The 22,869-nt window shown below is 29.2% G+C and overlaps 1 protein-coding gene across 1 annotated transcript in view; it reads left to right on the plus strand.

The window, feature by feature from the left end:
* The window catches only part of mei-W68 (meiotic W68), a 32,732-nt gene extending 10,302 nt beyond the window's left edge, over positions 1-22,430 (plus strand). The window contains exons 3-7 of the mRNA XM_075357696.1: positions 4,492-4,685; positions 5,631-5,776; positions 10,466-10,603; positions 12,840-13,019; positions 22,311-22,430. Of these exons, the coding sequence (XP_075213811.1) occupies positions 4,492-4,685; positions 5,631-5,776; positions 10,466-10,603; positions 12,840-13,019; positions 22,311-22,430 (778 nt within the window). The remainder of the gene's footprint in view (positions 1-4,491; positions 4,686-5,630; positions 5,777-10,465; positions 10,604-12,839; positions 13,020-22,310) is intronic.
* The last annotated feature ends 439 nt before the right edge of the window (positions 22,431-22,869 follow it).

The following is a 22,869-nucleotide window of genomic DNA, read 5'->3' on the forward strand; positions in this document are numbered from 1 at the left end:
AGGTATTTTTTTTGGGTATAATATTTGTTACTAAATTCAAAATAGTTTTGCTAACATGTATTTCTTATATTAGTGATGAAATCTTTATAAATTTTGGATTTTCTTGGTTACTTTTTAATTTATGGTCTATAGGTATGCTATGATACATGTTAGTTATATCATAACTAACCATTCTAATGTCTTTATTTACATTTAAGCTGTACTAGAGTTTAGATAACAGCAATTGTGGTAATATTAATATGCAATTATTATTATTTTAGTATTTTTATAATGCAATAACATAATTATGTCAATCATGGCTGAGGGTGTAGGATCCCACAAAAGTATTTCATGAAAAATTAAGATAAGATATGTCTTATCTCAATATTCTGTACTAGGCGATCTATTTATTTAATAGAATTTACAATCTTAGAATAATAATCTTATCAATGATCTTAAAGAAAAATCCATTAATTGTATCATATTCTGCAGTTAAACATTTGACTAACCACTGGAAGCTGGCTGATTAGAGATAACCAAGCCTGATTCTGATTGAAAAATAACATTCAGTTTGTATGATGATATTTTTGTTAAAACCCTGTTTAGTCATGAACACCGTTTTGGAACAGAATTAATTTAATGTTGTAGGTTTATTCTTAGACTTTAAAAATGATTTCACACAGTGATGAAGATTAAAAAACAAATAAGAATCCTTCTTCAGATTTACTATATTAATATCTTAACTTGCTTGTCTATTAAAATGATTGTATGATGTTGCTAAAATAAGCACTTTATTATTTTATTTGTTTCAGACGTGCCAGCTATCTAGGCTTACCATATGTCTGGGATTAGCCCGGACAGTCCTGGTTTTTTTAGTGCTGTCTGGGGTTGCAAAAATGTTCAGGGTTTGAGAATTTTATGACTGCCCCCCCGAGGATTTTTTTTAATTTTAGACCTATATGTTCGACATCATGTTTTTAAACATTCTCTTACGGCTGTGCATCTCTCAGCTGACCTTGTAGCAAGCATTGACATCAATTTTGATGGAAGCGTAGCTGCCAGTCTTGCCACAACTTTTTACTTAGTCATTCGGCAACACAACAGGGACAGTTTGTTTATATTGTTTTCATGTGTGAAGTAACTCATCTAAATGTTTTTGATTATTTTATTTTTACTCTTTTTTTGTCTAATCATTTAGAAATTGCGAAAAAATGTGTGTTTAATGTTAAGCTGCAACAGGAATACACATTTTTGAAATTGTGTAATGACAGTAACAATGAATATGTTTATTGCACACTATGTACTGAAGAATTTTCTGTTGCACATAAAGGAAAGGGTGATATTGAAGACCACATGAAAACTGCTGAACATATGAGTGCTATTAATGCTACTGCTTCAGCAAACATAAGAGAAATTTTTACAGCCAAATATGGGAGTGTGCTGCTAAAGAAGCTACATTTTCATACCACACTGCTAGACACAAACTCAGTTTCAAAACATCAGACTGCACATCTAAATTGGTTAAAAAGTTATACGACCCAAAATTTTCATCTGCTAGAACCAAAACTGAGGCAATTATTGTTAACGTTATTACACCATTTATATTTGATAATGTGTTGCGTTCTTTGGAAAACATTAATTATGTAACAGTAACGATGAATAGCTCAAACAGAAGTGAAGTAAAATTTGTTCCGATTGTTGTAAGATATTTCAGTCTGGAGGAGGGAATTCAAGTAAAACTTTTACATTTCGATGAAGTGTCAGGTGAAACTGCTTAAAAAATGACTCATTATCTTTTGCAGTGAGTGAAAAAATACAGACTTTAAGAGAAGTTGGTTTGTTATACTGCTGATAACACTAACAGTAATTTTGGTGGTGTGAAGAGAAAGGGGAATGAAAATATCTACAGAAAAGCTCAAAGTGATTTAGATAGACCTATTTTAGGAATTAGTTGCTCAGCTCTCATTGTACACATTGTAAAGCATGTGATTCTCTACCCCTGGACAAAGAAGTTATTGTTATAAAAACTTATAAATATTTTCACATATATAAAGTAAGAGTAATAGCACTAAAAGAGTACTCTGAATTTGTGGAAACAGATTACAAAAAAGTATTATCTCATAGCAGTACAAGGCTCCTTAGTTTGTTATATGCAATAGAAAGAAAGAGTTCTTTCCATTTTTGATGGTCTAAAATCATACTTCTAATCTTGTGACAAATGCCCAAAATTATTTGATTTTTTTTTAAATCTAGAAAGTAAACTGTTTTTGAAATTTTTATATGGTACTCTACAGTTATTTAATAATGAGGTTCTGAAATTGGAAGCTAATTCTATCACAACAGAAGCATTTCAGACATATTCTGAATTAATTTTTCAACTTCAGGAAAGAAAAATCCACAGATCTTCTGCCAAAGAATTACTGTACACTTTAAAAAAAAATAATGATCTTCAGCAACATTTCTCCTCAAACATAGACAATTTTTATAATTCCAGTATCCAATACTTAAGAGTTGTGGAGAACCAATTTTGATAAAGTTAGTAAGTTTCAATGGGTAGATTTACAAACTGAAATTGCCTGTTCTGACTCAGAAGAGAGTGCACAAGTTGTTAATGAAATTATAAAAGATTCCATAAATACTGATGACCTATTTGATGAACGTATATTGTTGAAGTAGATAATTCAAACCCAAAGGGTAGGTTGTGGTTTAAGTTCTGAAAAAGTACCAGATACTACTTAAGAGAAGTGGAAAGCAATTTTTAAGGTATTTCAAAAGACTGATATTTCATGTTGCAATATTTTTAAAATGGTTGAGTTTGCAATGCCTTTTCCTGGGACATCTGCTCCAGTTGAGAGATCTTTATCAATTACTGGGAACATTTGGTCTGCGAAAGGGGTAGACTTTCAGTATCTACTGTTAAACATCTGCTAAATGTTAAAATTAATTAGGGACTTTTTTGTTGTGAATTTTATGATGTAATTAAAACAAACAAAACATTTCTGAAAAAAAGTCATGTCTAATGAAAAATACAACTGAATAAATAAAGTTTAATGTTTCAGTAAACTGTTAAGACGTTTAAGTAATTTCAAAAATATGTCCTGGGTTGGACCCAAAAAAATATGGTAAGCCTCTGCTAGCCTAGTGTATTTCTTTAACTTTAGTAGTGTTAATCAATGTCCTGTTATTGTTGTTTGTGATATAGTATCTAATGGCAGTTTAATTTTAAAGCACATATTTTATTAGTTAATTTTTATAATACAAAAAATAAACAGAAATCAACTGAAAATTTTAGGTTAATTTTTCCCAAAAAACATATTATTTTTCAGGTGTGTGTCTTACATGAGAAAATATGCTAATAACATAATGAAACAGTGAAGATCAAGAATTTGTTACAAATGATTTAACACAATAATAAAATGAATTTTAGGAGTGATGGCAATAAGAGCACATGTAAATAAAATTAGTGGGAGATAACATGTACATGTGTTATCTTAGAAAGTTGTATACAAAAGTACAGGGCAAATATTTATTAAGTTTATAATTCATATTTTACATTGAAATCAAGGATAGTTCATCCAGTAAATTATATTATTTTAATTGTAGATAGAAGATCTTTAATAAGGATATTTGTCCAGAATTATTTTTTCTCAAGCTTTCAAATTTGTCAATTAGCCTATATTTATATATTATGTAGTCAAATTGCTGAATAATACAAAAATCTTTGAAATAGTTCTATGATGTTCTTAAGAGTTTTTATGAGCTGCTTTTTTGTCTTCTGATTATAATAGTTCCAAAAAATATCAAAACCAACAATTCTAGTTTGGCTTATTCATATAGGAACTGTGTCTCTATTTCTATGAATAACCACATATAATTCATGATAACAAATGATCATCATGAGCTGTTAAAAAATTATTTAAGGAGAATTGCATATGCATATGCAAAGGATAGATTTTCCATTAACTTCAACAATCATTATTTATTTCTTTAGAACTTAAAAAAAAGTTTTTTTAAATTTTATAAAGATTGTATTATGCTTTACTAGGGAAAAGTTCTACATCGAAATGAAGTTTGTGATGTAGTAAGCAAATGCCATAATTATCACTTTCATAATCCATGAATATATTTAACAATGTAGTGAAGTACCAACATTTTTTTTTCTTTGAATTTACTGCTATCATTTTATGCAAACAATAACAAAATACAATATCATTAATAAAATAAAGTATTGCAATTTGATGACACATAATGAAATAATTACATTATAACAATATTTTTTAATAAAGAAAATAACTGTAATTAATGAGACACTGCAGTGAAGTTACTAAATCAATAAGTAAATATTTTAAGTTTATGAGCTTTTGATGGTGCAGGACAAGTTGGCTAGTATATTCTAGGTTCCAGGTTTTATGCTTCATATCATCATATTTTATCAATTAGTACGTTTAATATTTCTTTATTAAAATACACATCTCAGATAATTTAAAAGAATATATATGTATTTTTTTTTAGAGAACTGTACTATCAGAATATTTCACTATTTCAATCTCAGTCAAATCTGAATTCTGCACTCAGTGTGGTATACAGTGTTCTAGATGTAATTCCATTGGAACTTTCACTACAATCTACATCAAAAGGATTAATCGTTGGTTCACTAAATGTTATGGGACCATCTGGTGAATTGTTGGAATTCAACAAATCTCAGGGTAAATTATAAAGACTTGTTACATATTAGTAATGATATTATGGAATAATGCTTTAGTCAATTAAATATTTTGACATGCATCTTCTGTGTTATTATTTTATGCTGTTTTATGAAACTTTATTTGCTTTTATGAAATAAGTTCATGTTATTTCATTATAGCAAAAATTTCTTATTAAAAAATTTCAAAATATTTATTTTTAATAAATATTACAGCATTACAGCAACCTGCTGTCATATAGTTTCCACTTAACACAATGTAATATAAAATTATGAATGAAATATGTTTAAATGTCTTATGATACAATATTTACAATCAACAGTATATAAAAGGAGGAATAAAACAAAAAAAATTAAATCAGTTAGATATTGACAATATATAGACGTATGAACAGACCGATCTGTTCTATGCATTAAGTGCAAATAGATATAGATTTCTTTTTCATTTCCTGGTATTTTTCCTCTGAAAATTATCAGTATTTTATGTTTTATGATCTAAAAGATATACATTATTTTCAAACAAGTTAATATTAATATAAACCACCCAGTAATATTGAGAAAGACATATCTTACCATAACTTTATCATGAAAGTACTTTTGTGGGATCCTGCATCCTTACTGAATTATGACTAAATTATTTAATTAAACTGCATTATGTAACAAACATTACACCATGTGCATGGTTTATTTTAATATTTTTAATATACAGTTTAATCAAATAATTCAATTATGGTTGAGGATGTGAGATCCCGTGAACGTAATTTCATGATAAAATTAATATTATATTCAAATGTGAGTATCATAAGTTATAAAAGAATAGAAGTTGTTTAAAAGGTTCAGCAACTGTATCAGTTAAGTATTAAAAAATTTATCATATAAATGCCATTTTCTAAACCACCAGAAAAAATTATCTATGCTAAGGATATTAATATTACATAATATTTTTTAGGTCTACTGATACCACAAGATGTGATTAATTTGACAAACTTTAAATCAAATGCAAGATTTGTGTTAGTTGTTGAAAAAGATGCAACATTTCAGAAACTACTAGATGAAAAAGTTCTGGAAAAATTAGGCCCATGTGTATTGATTACAGTAAGTTTAAAAAAGGTTTTTGATCTGTATTGTGTTAACTGGTCTAAGGAGAAATCTAGAAAAATAATAATAGAATTACGCATAAAATTTGTTGCACACTTGCTTTCAAACAGTGAAAGGTATATTTTAATATCTAATTTAATAAACTGGAGGTTGCTTAGAATTTAACTAAATGTAACTCTCAGATAGACGGAGTCAAAAAAAAAAAAAATAGAAGATAGTGAATTTTTTTCATTCTGTTGGTTATACTACATAAAAGGTAGATCCTTAATTATTTATTTAATCTTTGACTCTTTTTATTGTTTTTAACATCAAAATGTCATAAACAATTAGGTACCTTAATCTTTTGAATTCAAAGATTGGTTACGTGGGTGCATTGATATATAAATCACATGCTGATGTCATTTTGATTATACAATTTTAAACATTCTGTACAATATAAGGAATTAATATAATGATTAAGAATTTTGTTAACACATTATTCCTCAACCAGTACTTTAGAATCTACGAGTAATTTAATAAAACTGAATTGACATTTGCATTTATTCGTGTTAATAAACAATTTTATAGGACATCATGGAAAGTAATAAAATCAGTGTTATGTAATAATATTGATTTTATTAATTATAAACAGAGTGATTCCAAATTGCATGGCAATCTCTCAGGAAATAATTCTACAGTCAAAAATAAGAAAAAGGTTCATCTAAACATAGGTCGGAAAACGATGCAATAGTATTTTGGCTCTGGAAAAAAAAATTAGCCCTGCTTTCTGCTCCCACTGTGAAATTAAACTGTACCAAAATTCTTGGGGTATAAATCGAGATGTAAATTTAGTGCTAGCATAAGGTTTTTGATCAAAGAAATCAATTAAAATTTGTCCCAGACCTCTCTCACTTGATTTTAAGAAAAATGGGGTAAACACAAAAAAGGTTTTGTCGAAAAATACACTTTTTTAGGTTTGGAATAAAATAGCATTGTTAATTTACCAATAAAAAAATGAAAGTTTCTAGTTAACTTTGTAGAGAATTTAATTTTGAGAAAATTGATGTAAATAACATCTATTAAAATTAAACACAAATTTGAGAAGTTCAACTTTAATTAGAAACAAAACACACAAACTGGATCAGAAACGTAATACGATTTTAAATAGAACAATTGCCTTTCAGTATTAATATTATGCAAAGAAAGTCTATCAACAGAGTAAACTGATTATGGCATAATGGATGAAATGTCATTATAGTGCATAAAAGAAAGTCTTTATTAAAAAGAGAAACTTTTGTTTTAGAAAGTTTTATGAAAAATTTCTATAGTGTAAAGTATAATAAAGCTTGAGGCAAAAGGAAAAAATATCAATTTTTTGTGTGCAGAATGTAAAAGGGGGAGGGGGTAAAAGTTACTTTGAATTAAAAAATATACGTAAAAAAATATCTTTGTATATTTATATGTTCATAGTAGAGAGATATAAGAAAAAATGTTATCTTTACTAATATATATATTAGTATGATGTATATATCCCAAACTTTCACTGGTTTTAGAACTGTATTGTAGTGTCTTAACCACATTTTATATATATATATATATATATATATATATATAATGTGGTTCCTATATGCAGTGTGTTTATAAAAACTGTTTCAAGAATTCAGCGGATGGTCCCCCACTTCAAAATAAGGAAAAAAAGTTTGTATCAACATATGTCTGAAAACACTTTACCGGCCATCCGTCATTTTATATTTTAACATAAAAATTTATTTCTCAGGAATGGTTAATCATTTAAGCTGAAATTTTGTATACTGCTAGGGTATCTAGAGGTTTACTTGTATAAAATTAATGAACCGGATCTCTCAATCCATTTCAAAATGGCAGCCATGAAAACTTTTTAATTGTTAAGTTGTACAAAAAATGTTAAGTGTTTATGACAAAGAAAATGACACCTTATTTGTTCAAATCCATTCATAAATAGCAAATGTAAGGCAAAATTTCTTGAGTAATCATTGATTAAGTGAGTAGTAATTCTGTATTAAAAAACCAATTTTCATTTCTTACTGAATAAAATTAAATCTCAACTGGAATAATTCTCTATTAATGTTATCATATAATAAATTATAATAATACTGAAAGTATTACAATAAAATATTATTGAAATCATGAAAATATTATGATAAATAATATTACCATTGAAAAAAACTCCATCAAAACAGATGTAATTAAAGAGTTATTGTTTTAAATGTAAATAAAAACTAATACAAAGTTTGTCTTTTGCTCTTGACCAAGATAATACATTGATCTGTGTTGTACGAGTTGATTATTTTCTCTTCATTATCTTATTCACCAGGGAAGGTAATGTAAATCATATTCATACTAACTTACAAATAGCTGATATGCATTTAATGTACGGTCTTGCACATTGCAGCATCCTTAAGGCAAGACTGCTATCAGGAATACTTCCTCAATTGAGTGTTACCCTTCTTACACAATGTTTTCACCCATTCATAGGCAGCTCATAGACACACGAACCTTAAAACCTGAAAAAGTGGTAAATCAGGACAACCATGTTCAATATGTTCATCTGAATTCAAAGAGGGTACATCCAAATTCACTGTTTTCTAGCTAATTATCACAAAATCAATGATTAATATAAATTTTGAAAAAATGTAACTTATATTTGTTTAATTGTTAATGACAACTTAAGATAATAGAGACTTAAGATAATGGCAACTTAAGAAATAAAAACTTTCTTATGAAATAAGAAAAAGTTATATATGTTGAAATTATAAAAAGTCTTTTATAAAATTTTAATGTTAACAAATGAATAAATAAATTATTATTTCATTATTTTGAAATTCAAGACTCTAAGTTTAAGTAAAAGAAGCATTTGAAAAATTTTAATAATAGATTTTTAAAATTTTTAGTGACATTTGTGGTTTAAATTGTCAGAAATTAATTTTTTTAATACTGTTTTGCTCGTCTTGCAAAGACCTTTAAAACAAAGTACCACATCTCATTTAAAATATCTCTGTTGTTTGTGTTTGGAGATACTGACAATAAGCTAATTTTTTATCTTCTACTGCTTGTTTTATCTCCTCATTCAGTACTCTAAGACATTTTTTATGTTTGTTGACTACTTTCTTACTTAGCACTTCATTTGCCACTTTTACCAGAAGATTCTGCATATTATTCCATTCTTCTTCTTATCATCGCTTGTGGGGACAGAGTTTACATATTCTGTTAACATTATCTGTAACGTTTATTAAATACTTTCTTCTTGGAACAAGTAGGCTTTATAAACATCTCATCCCTTACCTACAACCGACTGTTGGGCCCTTCTCTTCTTAGTCTACAACTCAATTCTGGACAAAACCATATAGTGATCACTACCTATATCTTCACCTCTATATACATGAGTAGCCATCCGTTCACATAGCTTATCATTGATCGAAGACCTTTTGCTGACCAAGCATATTTATTTATATCTTTTTTCCAAAAAAATGTATATGTAACTTAGAGTAAGTTAGCATTTGCAAATTCTCTCAATCTTATATCATTCTTATTCACATGTTCCTCTCTGAAAGTACCAATCTATAGGATGTCTACCAACTCTTGTATTAAGATACCAGATATTATTATGTGATCTGTTTTGTCATATGAATCTAGTTGCTTCTGTAATTGGCAATAGAAAATGTCAGATTCTTCCTCCTTTTCATACTCTGGAGCGTTATTCCGTTGTTTCCCAAGTTTATGTTACCAATACTACATTTATTTTATTTTCCGACAGACTGTGACACAATTCAGCTTCCTTACGAGCTAATCCCCTTACATTCCATGTTGTTAATTTTAATATTTCCATTATTCCAAAATCTTTAAGTTCATTCTGTCCATATTTGTATTCATTTTTCCGGTCCGGCTTTTTTCTTTGAGACTTGTGAGTAAAATTTATGTCCTCTAAAGACAGTAACAATATCTTGTGGAGTAATTTCAGTGATGGGGCTGCCATCTTTGAGAATCTGGACCTACATCTGAATCTAATCTGGGATTAGATTCGGATACACACCTCCTAGGCTCTTCCACCTCTCTGCCCTTTAGAATTTCTTCCTCATCCGCCTTCGAGGCCATAGACCAATTCTTTACTTGTTGGTCTGCAGGTATTTGATTTTCCTCCTACCACCTATTACTGGGAGACATCCCTTGATCCGCCCTATAGGGGTTACAGGCTCTCCCGAGGGATTGACATTTATAATTTATACAAATAAAAAAAGAATACATACACTTTCTTTTTTAGCACAAAAGCATGTTGATAATAGGAGTGACCTTTCTGGTTGGGTGCCAAAGATTTACATTTGTTCTGGATACATATTGTAGAATATATTTCTTCTTTAACATGATTTTTATGTAATTTTGTAGTTACAATAAATTAAATTTTAGTATACATCTATAGTTATCAAGCTTATCAGTTGTTTCAGCTTCAACAGTAATAATATCAGGTGTTACATCAAATCTAGACTACAGAGAAATGATTTGGTCAAAAATTCATGATATGCCTAGAACTTTTTCTCATTATAAATTTATTGGTGAATATTGATTAATCATGACTATAAGAAAAGATTAGTATAGCAGTATCTAGTAGTTTGTAATAAATTTGCCTAAGTTAATAAAACTATGAATTAATTTTTGTTACGTAAATTTTTTTAGGGTAAAGGGTTTCCTGATATAAATACAAGATTAATGCTACGTAGAATATGGGAAGAATTAAAATTACCTATTTTTGCACTAGTTGATGGTGACCCGCATGGGATTGAAATTATGTGTGTTTATCGTTTTGGTTCTTTGGTAAGATTTAATGATGTTTTGTTAAATGTTTGCTTATTCATGACTAATAAACGTTGATCAGTAAGAATACCAGCAAGTGGTTAATATAGAAATATTATTATTTAGTTAATGTTTGTATCTAAGATTTCACATAATTGTCTTCAACAGTGATTTATAACAATATTTTTTTAGATTTTTATTGTTTGTGTATTATTGTTTTATATCTATTCAAGTGGATTTAAATAAATAAATGGTAAAAGTAATTTAAATTTTGCGAACTATTGTCTGCAACAGTGTAAACAATTACATCTAATTTTATACTTTTTCTTATATTTTTAAAGCACTGAGTGTCTCATTAATTCTACTTATCATCCTATTTGTTAGAAACTCTTCTTAGTGTTGTTGACATAAGATACTGAGGAACATATGATTTCAACATTACAAATATAGTTAGTTGCTCTCTTCATTTACTTTGTTAAAAATGAACAGATCAAATTGAATCTTTTTGTAGCAAACACTCCTATTAAAAAAGAGAAAGGAAGGATTAATACAACCATTTTTGTATTATTAGAGACTGAAGTTTGAATGGTATATAATGTAACTATGCAATCATGGCATGATGAAACTAGTTTTCATTGTGTGTCAATGCATCCACAGCAAAGTGAATGGGCTGATAGTAAATGAAGATCTTGCAGATATTTTCCTGATAAAAAGCATACTAAAAATAAAACAAAAATTAATTATTACTGGCTGTACAAGATTTAAGACAAAATCAGGCAAATGACCTGTTAGGGTAAATCATATTAGATGGTTTTTGTAGGAACTAGGGACTAATAATCAGTAGAACCTTTTCCTGATTGAACAGATTATAAAACAAAAAAAGGAAACTTGCAGCAGTTTTTACTTATAAAACATTCTGCAAAATAATTTAGTAAGTGTGTCCTATTTAATGTGAAAGTGATGGTAAAGACTAAAGTTAAATTTATAAAGCTGTAAATTTCAGACTACTGAATGAATAAGCTGATATTCATGTTGGTATTTTACTAATGATGGTAAAATTTGTTAGAAGTTTACAAGATCTAGTTTCACTTCTTTAAGTTATCAATGCACTACTCCATAACAAATCATTTCATATTACTGTGTGCACATGCTGGGGAACCAAACATTGCTTGAACAGAAGGTCAACTAATGCAATATGAATTAGTATAACACTAAAAACTTGACTTGGGAGGAGTAGGGTAGGTACTATTGATGGATGCTCATCATTGAGAAATTGAATGACGATGAAAATAAGTAATTAATTATTTAATTTTATATTTTGATTTATTACCTTTTAATTTTTGTATTTAATTTTATTATAATATAATTATGTGCACTACTTTATTTTTAATACTTACATGAAATAAAAAACTGGTTATGTCCCAATCGGAATCCTAAACAAAGGAAACAATTTAATCTTTCCTTTTCTTAATTTATCTGCTAGTATCCTATTGCCTTTCAGGCTAGTTGGACTATTGGGATTCATTCAGTGAAATATTTAACCAAAATTCAATATCTTTAATGGATTAAAAAATAATGCAAGCGCTAAAGTTAACCAGGGTACTATGCTAGCATAGTTATAGAACACTATTCACTATGGATAATATTATCAACATTCAATGTAAACAGAGATATTCCACTGTGTAGGTAGTAATTTATGAAGGTGGGTGAAGGGAAGATAACATTATCCTTTTTCTCTGAATAGATCAGAACTTGAAGAATTTTTTTATAGAAAATAACCAACTAGTGGGTAAGTACTAGAAAACATTTTTAAAGGCAGTTTATGAACTATAGTGTGTAAATTAAACATTAATTCTGAGAACCGACTGATTAAAACTTGCTTATTAAGTTAGTTAATAACTAACTTAATAAGCTCTTAATTAAACTAAACTTAAAGTATTAAACTAAATTTAGTTTAATTAATTTAGTTTAATTAATTTAGTTTAATTAGTTTTAGTAATTTAGTTTAATTAAACTAAACTTAATTAAACTAAACTTAAAATTAAACTTAATTAACTAACTTAATTAAAGCTCTTTAATTAAATTTTGATAAAATAAAGAACAAAATTTCATTACAGCCATATCTTAAGGCATAAAAATTAAAAAAAAAGGCAAAATTAGAATACATAAGATAGAAAATTATTGAAGATTTAGAAACACATAGTAAAACACTATCCTGATTAAAAAAAATCTTTTAAATGGCTTATATTGTTTACAGAGTATGTCTCAAAAAAGCAAGTTGTTAGCAGTGCCTGCATTACAGTGGATTGGTGTTCATCCTACAGATATAAAAGAGTTATGTATTCCTGGTATTCCTCTGACAACTGCTGATTTACAGAAAGCAAAAGCACTTCAAAAACGGCCATATGTAACTTCAAATCCACAGATTCTTTCTCAGGTATGTTATTATAGTATTTTTTAGATATATATTTATTTCCATGTTCAAATGGAAGGTAGAAGAAAGTATTAAGAAACATAACATATAAAATTAAAATAAGATCAAAATAATAATTCAGTCTTAACAAATATTTTGGTTTATATTTCTGAACGCTTATGTTTATTTTTTTAGTGATGAATGCTTTTTGAATACAATTATATTTTTTCACAAAACACTACTTTGAGTATCTAAATTTCTCCATATTTGTAGTAGAAATGTGAAAAAACTGAAGAAAGAGCTGACATAGATAGATTGTATTTTTAATGCACCTAGATGATTTATTCAAGTCATGTAAATAAGTTCCCCATGACATCACTCATACGCTTTTATATTCAATGGCATAATGCTTAGTCTGGCCATTGAATACACTCTAATTCCAATGGAATTTCACGAACATCACCTTTAAAATAAATCCTAGATCCAAGTGATCCTAGGTACAAATCGTCAATGGATCATGACTATTCATGCCACTGAGTTCACCTTCATTCTAGCTGGGCCCCAGGAACTTTAAAGAAGTGTCATATTTATACATCCATGGTGATGTTGGGCCAAAATATCCACTGGCATCATACTTAGTCTGGCTATTGGATACACCACATGATATATATCTTATTATAAGATTATATCTATTTAGTCTTGGAATAGGATTCTAAGACATTTACCCATACACTTCCATATTCGTCAATGACATCATGCTTAGACTGGCCATTGCATGAACAAAAAAACAACACTTAAAACATATCCTACATTTATTAATGATATAATCATAGATCAATCTTTATGGTTATGAATAAAATGATCTGTGAATGTAAAGGCATATAATACATTATAATTTTTCAAAAACTAATTTTTATGTAATTGAACATTATTATTTATTAATATAGTATTATGTATATTTAATATAATTTTATTATTGTTTGAATTAATCTAGGATTCATTTGTATTACAACGACCCTATGTGCATTACTAGTTATTTATTTTGTAAAATATAATTAATTTTTATGTTTAATATTTATTATTATACAATTATGTCTTCTTTGCACAATTGTAATTAATGTGTATTAACATCTTAATGTAATGCTATATTATTTATTTTCTTGTACTATTTTGAGATTTCAGATCAAAACACTGTTAATGTTATCATTGTATTATTACTTATATTTTTACTATAATATTAAGAAAAAAATTATTATTGATTTTTAGGTGGCAGTATGTTTGGTTCCATATGTTATTTCTTATATTTTGTACTTTTCTTCTTATTGACAAATATATCTAGCTAGCTTAATACAGCTGATATCAAAAATGTATATTAATATACAGGGTGTCCCATATAAAATGCAACCCATCAATCACTCATCCATGAAATTTCAAAAGTCAAGCTTACTCCCCTACTCGTTACTGAAATGGACTCGTCCAACATCTGAACATTGTGGCGACGCAGTAGAACACTACCGATAGTAACAACAATGCAATCATAACGTTCAGTGTATTGCTAGAGACAAGATGGTGTTTTCGCAAGATGAATGTGTTTTCATTGTTGAGTTGTACTTCAGTACGAAATCAGTGGTTGCAGTGCAAGATTTGTTTCGCAATAAGTACCCAGATAAACCAGCTCCTAAAAAACCATCAGTATTAAGGTTAGTTGCAAAATTTAGAGATACCGGTTCTGTTAATAACAAGGAACACAAAAGATCTGCGTCAGTGTTGAATACAGATACAGTCACTGAAATCAAAGACCGATTACTCGCCTCGCCAAATAAATCGATCAGACGTTTGTGTGCTGAAATTAATTTGTCTAAATCAACTGTTCATCGGGCGACCAAACAATTACAATTTTGACCTTATCGCATTAAAACTGTTCATCAACTTCTTGAGCCCGACAAAGAAAAACGGCTATAATAATGTCAATGGTTCCGTCGATTTCTGCGTGAGGGAATTAATGTTATGGATTCGTTATTTTTAACAGATGAAGCACGGTTTCATTTGGATGGCTACGTAAACAGTCAAAACAGTAGAATGTGGAGTGCTGAAAATCCCCACATTTATCACGAAAAAATATTACACCCGCAGAAGTTGAGAGTGTGGTGCGCGATATCGCGGAAGAAAATAATAGGTCCTATTTTTTTCGAGTACACCATTAATGCAGAACGATATCAGGATATTTTATTTCAGTTCATTGCACTCTTGGAAGAGGAAGACAGACACTGCTGGCTACAACATGACGGTGCGACATCGCACTACGCAGGTTCAACTTCTGATTTTGTTGAGGAATTCTTTGGTAATCGTGTTATCAGTCGAGGCTTGTGGCCACCAAGATCTCCAGATTTGCCTGCGGCGGATTTTTTTCTATGGGATTACCTCAAAGAAAAAGCCTAAAGCAACAAACCATGAACACTTGAAAGTCAATATTGAACAAGCTGTATTAAATATCCAGCCACAAACTTTGAAAAAAGTTGCAAGAAACGCTGTAAAAAGAATTGAAGCTTGTATTCAAGAAGATGGCGGCCACTTCCAACAATTACTCTAAATATAAGGTAATGGATGGTAATAATAAAAATTACATTTACATTTACACATGCCTTTTTATTATTTCAATACCTACCAATATAAGGTTGGGTTGCGTTTTATATGGGACACCCTGTATTACATTGCACTTGACATTCAGAAATCTTGTTCATAACTACAGATAGACATATTCATCTCATCTCATTAATAATATAATACGCGACAATGTAATAAGAATAAAATATAACTAAATGTATAAAACATTTATATTATCAAGAAAATTGTGTCAATAAAAAAAATTTCTCAAATTCATACAATTCTAAGGTTTATATAAAAGATTATTGATAAGAGGAACAGAAATACGGGATATTTACTTTGGGATGGTAGAGTCTACGTATTCAGAGGGTTACGATGCATTGTTATAACTTGTTATAAGTAACCAATAACTTATAACTTATTGCATTGGTTACTTATAACTTGTAACCAATGCATTTCAATATTTGCATTTACCCATTTTATTTTTCTATTATTTCTATTATTGTTTTCCAACCATTTTCCATATTGAGGAAAATATTTTTTACTTCCTTATAAAATCCATTGGCTGGGATTTCATTGAATCCAGCAATATTATTCTCACCATATTTGATACACAGCCATACCTACACTCACTACTCAACATACACAAATGAATTAAAAATCAACAATAACCTGAAACAGAAAGCAATCACATTAAACCTAGTCTATAAAAGATAACACTAAAAAAAATTAAAAATCAAGATCTCAACACCCCAACAATATAAATCAATATTCATTATAAGTTAACAAACAAAACATAGGTCAAATATAATTCAACTATATATTTTAGGGATTTCCTTAAATTTTTAAAAGGGGCATGACTAAAAATAATACTACTTGAAACTCCACAGTTAATGGTGCCAATAATTAGCCCTACAAAGCCTTTGGAAGACCAATTCCATTAAATTGAAAACTAGTAATTCATAGTTTTAAAAATGATGTCATAGATATTAAAATTCTAAATAATTCTGGCAGCAGTATGGAGTACATTTTTGAGATTGAGAAGATACAGTGTACATTCAGTCTGCATCATGAAGTTCTCCAAGACTTTCAAAACTTATTCTACTCATGGAAAAAGTTCTAAAAATATATGTCTTAAAATGCTTCGTTTATGAGTTATGGGTGGTGAAACATTTCACTTTGATTTCAACTAATCCGGTCGTACTGAAATTTTTAGGACGTTAAGTTAAGATACAGAATTTGTTTTTCCTTATGGTTCTTGACCTGAAAAATTGAATAAAATAGGTCCTAGAACTGTAACTCCAGCAGTTTTTGAGAAATCTGGGGGTGAAAACCAATAAATTGGGGTAAAAAATCCTGTTTTTATACTTGACGTTAATAACTTTGTTAAATGGGTAACCAATACATAAAACCTTTACTCTAACCTTGAAGAGAATTTAATTCTGAACAAAATGGTGTAAGATAACTTGATTAAAACAAAGAAAAGTCAAAAAAATTCTAATTTCATCTAGAAACAGTACAATACTACATTTGATATTAAAGTAATTATTTAATGTAAACAGATACCAAATTCTTTTTTGGTGATATGGAAAATTTTTAAAAACAGAATCTACTGTTAAAAATAAAAAAAAAAATTGAAAATTACAAACAATTGTAAAATAAAAATAAATAAATAAAAATTACTTGGATAATAATTTTTTTATTGAAAGAATACAATAATTTATTTGAAAAATTATTATATCAAAATTGGCAATAAAATAACAACAGCTGTATTATAATGACAGTGCATAATACTGAATTATGAACCAACCGGGTTGGTCTAGTGGTAAACTCGTCGTAAATCGGCTGATTTCGAAGTTGAAGTTCTCAGGTTCAAATCCTAATAAAGCTAGTTAATTTTGTTCGGATTTGAATACTAGATCATGGATACCAGTGTTCTTTGGTGGTTGGGTTTCAATTAACCATATATCTCAGGAGTAGTCAACCTGAGTTTGTTCAGTGCAGTTACATTAGACTGATTCTGACCATTCTGTAAGGTGCATTAAGTATACTGGGTACTGTGAACTGTACTGTCGTTAGGAAGGTTATCTCTGAATTTTAGTTTGAATGTGATCGGTTTGCCAATGAAGTAATGCTGTACTTATTTACAATAGAGGAATACGCTGATATGATATTCATTTTGTGTGTGTGTGTAATGATAATGCTACAGTGGAATATGAAATATATTTACTGAATCACAGGATTCCAGATCCCACAACAACTAGCACGACTTTTTGCAATCTTCAAGAAACAGGTTCACTACCTAATATTTGTACTAGCTATGAATGATCTGTCCAACAGATTCTGTTACTGATGAACTTATTATTGATGCACTTCAGCACAGTCTATGGAATTAGTGTCAGTCCAATGGTTTGGAGGTCACTTACAACAAGTTTTATTCTTATCATAAACAGCCAGTTCAACATCTACACCCAGGAGACGGTCCATTTTGCTTGGAGTTCTGCAACTGGTGGATTAAAAATCGACAACTCTACAACTATGTTTTGTTTACCGACGAGGAATATTTCACTCGAGATGGCTCCACAGCTTACGCAATGAGCATACATGGGCAGAAGTAAATCCTCATGAAACAGTGAAAAGCAATTTCAACACCGATTTATTGCATTTGTATGGTGCGGCCTTCTTCACAATCAGCTGTTTGGACCATTTTACTTTCTTCAAGAAGAATTCCTGCAGCTGCTTGAAGATGTTCCTCTTGGGCTAAGATGCAAAGTATACTTCCAGCACAATGGTGTGCCTCCCCACTTCTCTTGTGCCATTTACACTCACTTAAATCATCATTGCCCTGAGAAATGGTTTGGTCATGGAGGTCCATGTTCCTGTCCACCAAGATTGCCTTATCTAACACCTTGGTTTTAGACAAGATTGATTTTTGCATCTGGGGATGGATGACTAATGTTGTATACAAGACAAAAATATATTTTTGTGAGCAATTATTTCTCTGCATTATGGATGCGGTTGAGCAATATAAGGACATCCTTGAACTTAAAAAAACAAAAAAAGCAATACAGAAGTGTGCCAAGTAATGTGCTGAAAATGGCAGGCTCAATTTTGAACATTTACTGTAAATTGGTATGTAAAATGCACTTGATATAGTATACTGTATACTTCTAAATAAAATTAAAATTTTTCTAACCTTTCTTTGATTTATTCAACTTATTTTAAACCATTTTGTTCAGAATTAAATTCTCTATATGTTTTGTGTGTTTATTACACATTTAACAAAGTTATTGTACGTCAAACATAAAAAAAAGGGTTTTCCAAATTTATTTTCATCGCAGATTTCTCAAAAACAACTGCAGATACGGTTCTGGGACTAGGGATTTTTTAGGTCAGAAACCATAAATCATTAATTCTGTGCCTTAAATAAGTCCTAAAAATTTCTGTATCACCTCATTTCACTGGGTTAGCTGAAATCTGAATGAAATCTTTTAATAGCCATAACTTGCAATGAAGTATTTTGGGACATATGTTTATTGAACTTTTTCCATTATTTTCAAGATTAGAATAGGTTACCAAAGTCCTGCAAGAACTTACAGATATTGTAAATAAAGATGATTCCAAATTGCACAGCAAGCTCTGGGGAGATGATTCTACAGCCAAAAATACAAAAAAGGTTCATGTAAACAGAGGTCAGAAAATGATTTGATAACGAGTTTCAGCTCATGAAACATTTAGCCCTGCTTTCTGATTCCTCTGCTAAATTAAATTTTACTAAAATTCTTGGGATACAAATCAAGCAGTAAATTTGGTTCTTCCTTATGGTTTTTGAATTAAAGTGGTCTCAGACTTCTATCTCACTTAGGTTTTACGAAAAACAGGGAATAACAATAAAGTTTTGTCAAAAATACACTTTTTTATGTTTGGAATAAAATAACTTAGTTAATTTACCAAAAACAAATAAAAATTTCTGGTTAACATTGCAGAGAATTTAATTTTGAGAAAATTGGTGTAAATAATGTTTATTAAAATTAAACACAAATTTGAGAAGTTCTACTTTAATTAGAAACAAAACACACAAATTGAATGGGAAAAGTGACAAGATTTGAAACACAACTTTTATCAGTGTTTGAACAACAAAATGTAAATGAAGACAAATAGAAAACTTATCAGCAACAGAAAAAATTAATAAAAAATTGATTTCAAAAATAAAAATCACATACTTTTTGGTTTTTTAAAAATTATTAAATATCAAAATGGTTACTTGATAAAGCAACAAAAATTTTTTCAAAGCAGTCGTTCAATGTGGTCGCCATTCTGTTCAATGCATAGTTCAGCTCGACGAATCTATGATAGCCGAGCACGTTTAATACCATCATTATTATTCCTGATAGCAGCTCCATCTTCTTATACAATGTCTCAATTCTTATTGTGTACCAATACAAGCGGAATAGACTAACCATTTCATCCAACACCAAAGGAAAAAGCCTGCTGACGTGGGATCTAGGTAGATTTTACTGGTCCGTTTCAACCAATCCATTGCTTACTTACTTGACAGTACAGTGCAAGTATGTCATTATTGAAAAACCGTATCTGCAAGTGGAATATCTTTTTCCAAGCGTTCCATTAGATGTGTTTGCAAAAAATGCAAGTACTGTTCTCCATTGAGCCTTGGCATTAAGAAGAAAGGGCTGATGAGATTATCACCAAGACCACACGACACCACACATTAAATGAAAAAGTGAGTTAGAAATGACTTGTAGAGTCTCACAGGGATTTTTTTCTGCCCAAGTGAGTGTTTCAGTAATTTACAATGCCATTTCTTGTAGAACAGGATTCATCAATAATTAGAATATTATTTACGAAATCGGAATGATGTTCACATTTTCTAATTAACCATTGACAGAATTTCATCCGTTTATTAAACTCAGGGGGCAATAACTCTTTTACACATATTGTATGGAATGGGTATAATTGTTGCTTCCTAATGTTCACCACACACTTGATTGTGAAACATGGAAGTGATGTGGTTACTTTCTGGTGAGAAAGTAACACATCGCTGCTTACTTACATATTCAATACTGCTTCTACAGCATTTGGATTTCTCACAAAATGTTGTGATTTAAGCATACCTGTTTCTCAAACTTGCCTCTCCAAATCCTCAAATGTTTTATGAGCTGATACTCTTCGATCTGGATAATTTTCTTGGTATTCACGCACAGCAGCCAATCCATTTTTATTTACTTTACCATAAATTAACAACATGTCCATCACTCTCCAAACGAAAACAAATTTGTGATATCGTCCATTGTGAATGATTGTCCGAACAATATCAGCACAAAAACTGCTAAAAATGAATATTCAAATTAAAATTTTAAAGTTTTAAAAGGATGTCTTTCATATTTATTTTTATAATTTTTAGCATTTGTATGTAAACTGTTCTGTTTAAAATTGCTTTTTAAACAGCATTGTATTGTATTTTAAAGCATTGTATTGCTTTTCCCATCCAGTTTGTATGTTTTGTTTCTAATTAAAGTTGAACTTCTCAAATTTGTGTTTAATTCTAATAAACATTATTTACACCAATTGTTTCAGAATTAAATTTTCTATAATGTTAATTAGAAACTTTCAATTGTTTTTGGTTATTTTATTGAAACCTAAAAATAGTGTATTTTCCAATAATATCTTTTTGTATTTTACCTTGTTTTTTTTAAACCTAAGTGAGATTAGGTATGGGACCACTTTTATTCAATTCCTTCAAAAACCATAAGAAAGCACCAAATTTACCCCTAGAATTTTAGTACGGTTTAATTTCACAAAGGGAGCAGAAAGCAGGGCTAAATGTTTCGCTAACATACCATTTTCTGACTTATGTTTATATGAACTTTTTTTCTTATTTTTAGCTATAGAATCATATCCTATTAGACTGCCCAGTTTGGAATCAACCTTGTGCATACATTCATATATATATATATATACTATTTTCTTCCTCTATAAAATTTACTGAAGTTGTATGTACAGATGTCATTCTTTGGTCTTTGACACCAATCAACAGGCTTTGGTTATAACACCCAAAAATCTTTTAATAAGGTTTCATTTTAGTTTATAACTACCTAGTTTTCAGTAAAAGTTCAGCACAATGTATTCTGTAAAATTTCAGTTTCTTGAGCTTCAGGATCTATTCATTCAACAAGGGCATCCTATCCTTGAACACTAATTCTTCCATTTTTCTGATAATCATATATATTTGTACAGTCTTAATTACACTCATGATACCATTACCTTGCCTTCATTCATTACTAAAGTATGCTCACAAATTTTACCCAATTCACAGTGAATTTCAACAGCAATAAGTTTTTGTATTGAGAAACTATTTCAGTGATTAGTTATATGATAGGACTGCTTATTGTTGTAGCAATCCCCTTACTATCAGCAATCCTTATTCAATGTTATGAGAAATCAAACTATCGACTCAATAAATGGCTGACTGCTATCTAATCTACTAACTGAAGCTAATGAGCATGTATAATACAATTCTCTCTTGAAAATTACTTTTATTAGCAATTGGTTCTACTTTTAGATATACAGAATTGATGAAAATCAAATTTTTTTTGCCCATCGATTAAATAATAATTAATCATCTTGAATTGAAATAAAAAAAAAAATCAAGATTTCAACAATTATAAATTACCAATACTTTAATTATTTCAGGTAAATGTAATGATAGATTCAAACATCAAATGTGAAATTGAAGGATTTTCTCATATTTCATCTAGTTATTTAAGCGATGTTTACGTTCGCCATAAGGTCTGTTGTATGGAGTTAGTATAATATTTTGCATTACTTTTATTTCTCTTTTTACTTTTCTTAACTAAGTTAATTCTAACATTTTGATTAATAAAAAATTTATGTTGAATATCAAGGAAAATTTATAGTCTCAGAAAATTTTATTTTGTAAACTATCAGTTGTAACAACATACAGTGATTTAACATGTGTTAATAAATTAATTTATATGCCTGAGTTTCTCTTTGTATTTTATTCCTGTATTCTTGTACTTTATAGGATAAATTTATGGACGCTCTTCCTGGGTTTTTTAATTGGTAAGCGATTATATAGAAATAACTGATGCGGTTTATTTTAGCATACAGAATGTTTCACTGAACAGATTAAGATACACAAAAGAAACTTAAAAGTTCATTATCACTCTTTTCATAAATGAAGTGTCAGGAATTTCTGTCTGTTGTAAAATCTGGAGGGAAAATTTCTTAC

Source organism: Lycorma delicatula, chromosome 2, assembly GCF_047948215.1.
Source record: "Lycorma delicatula isolate Av1 chromosome 2, ASM4794821v1, whole genome shotgun sequence".
Taxonomy (NCBI): Eukaryota; Metazoa; Arthropoda; class Insecta; order Hemiptera; family Fulgoridae; genus Lycorma; species Lycorma delicatula.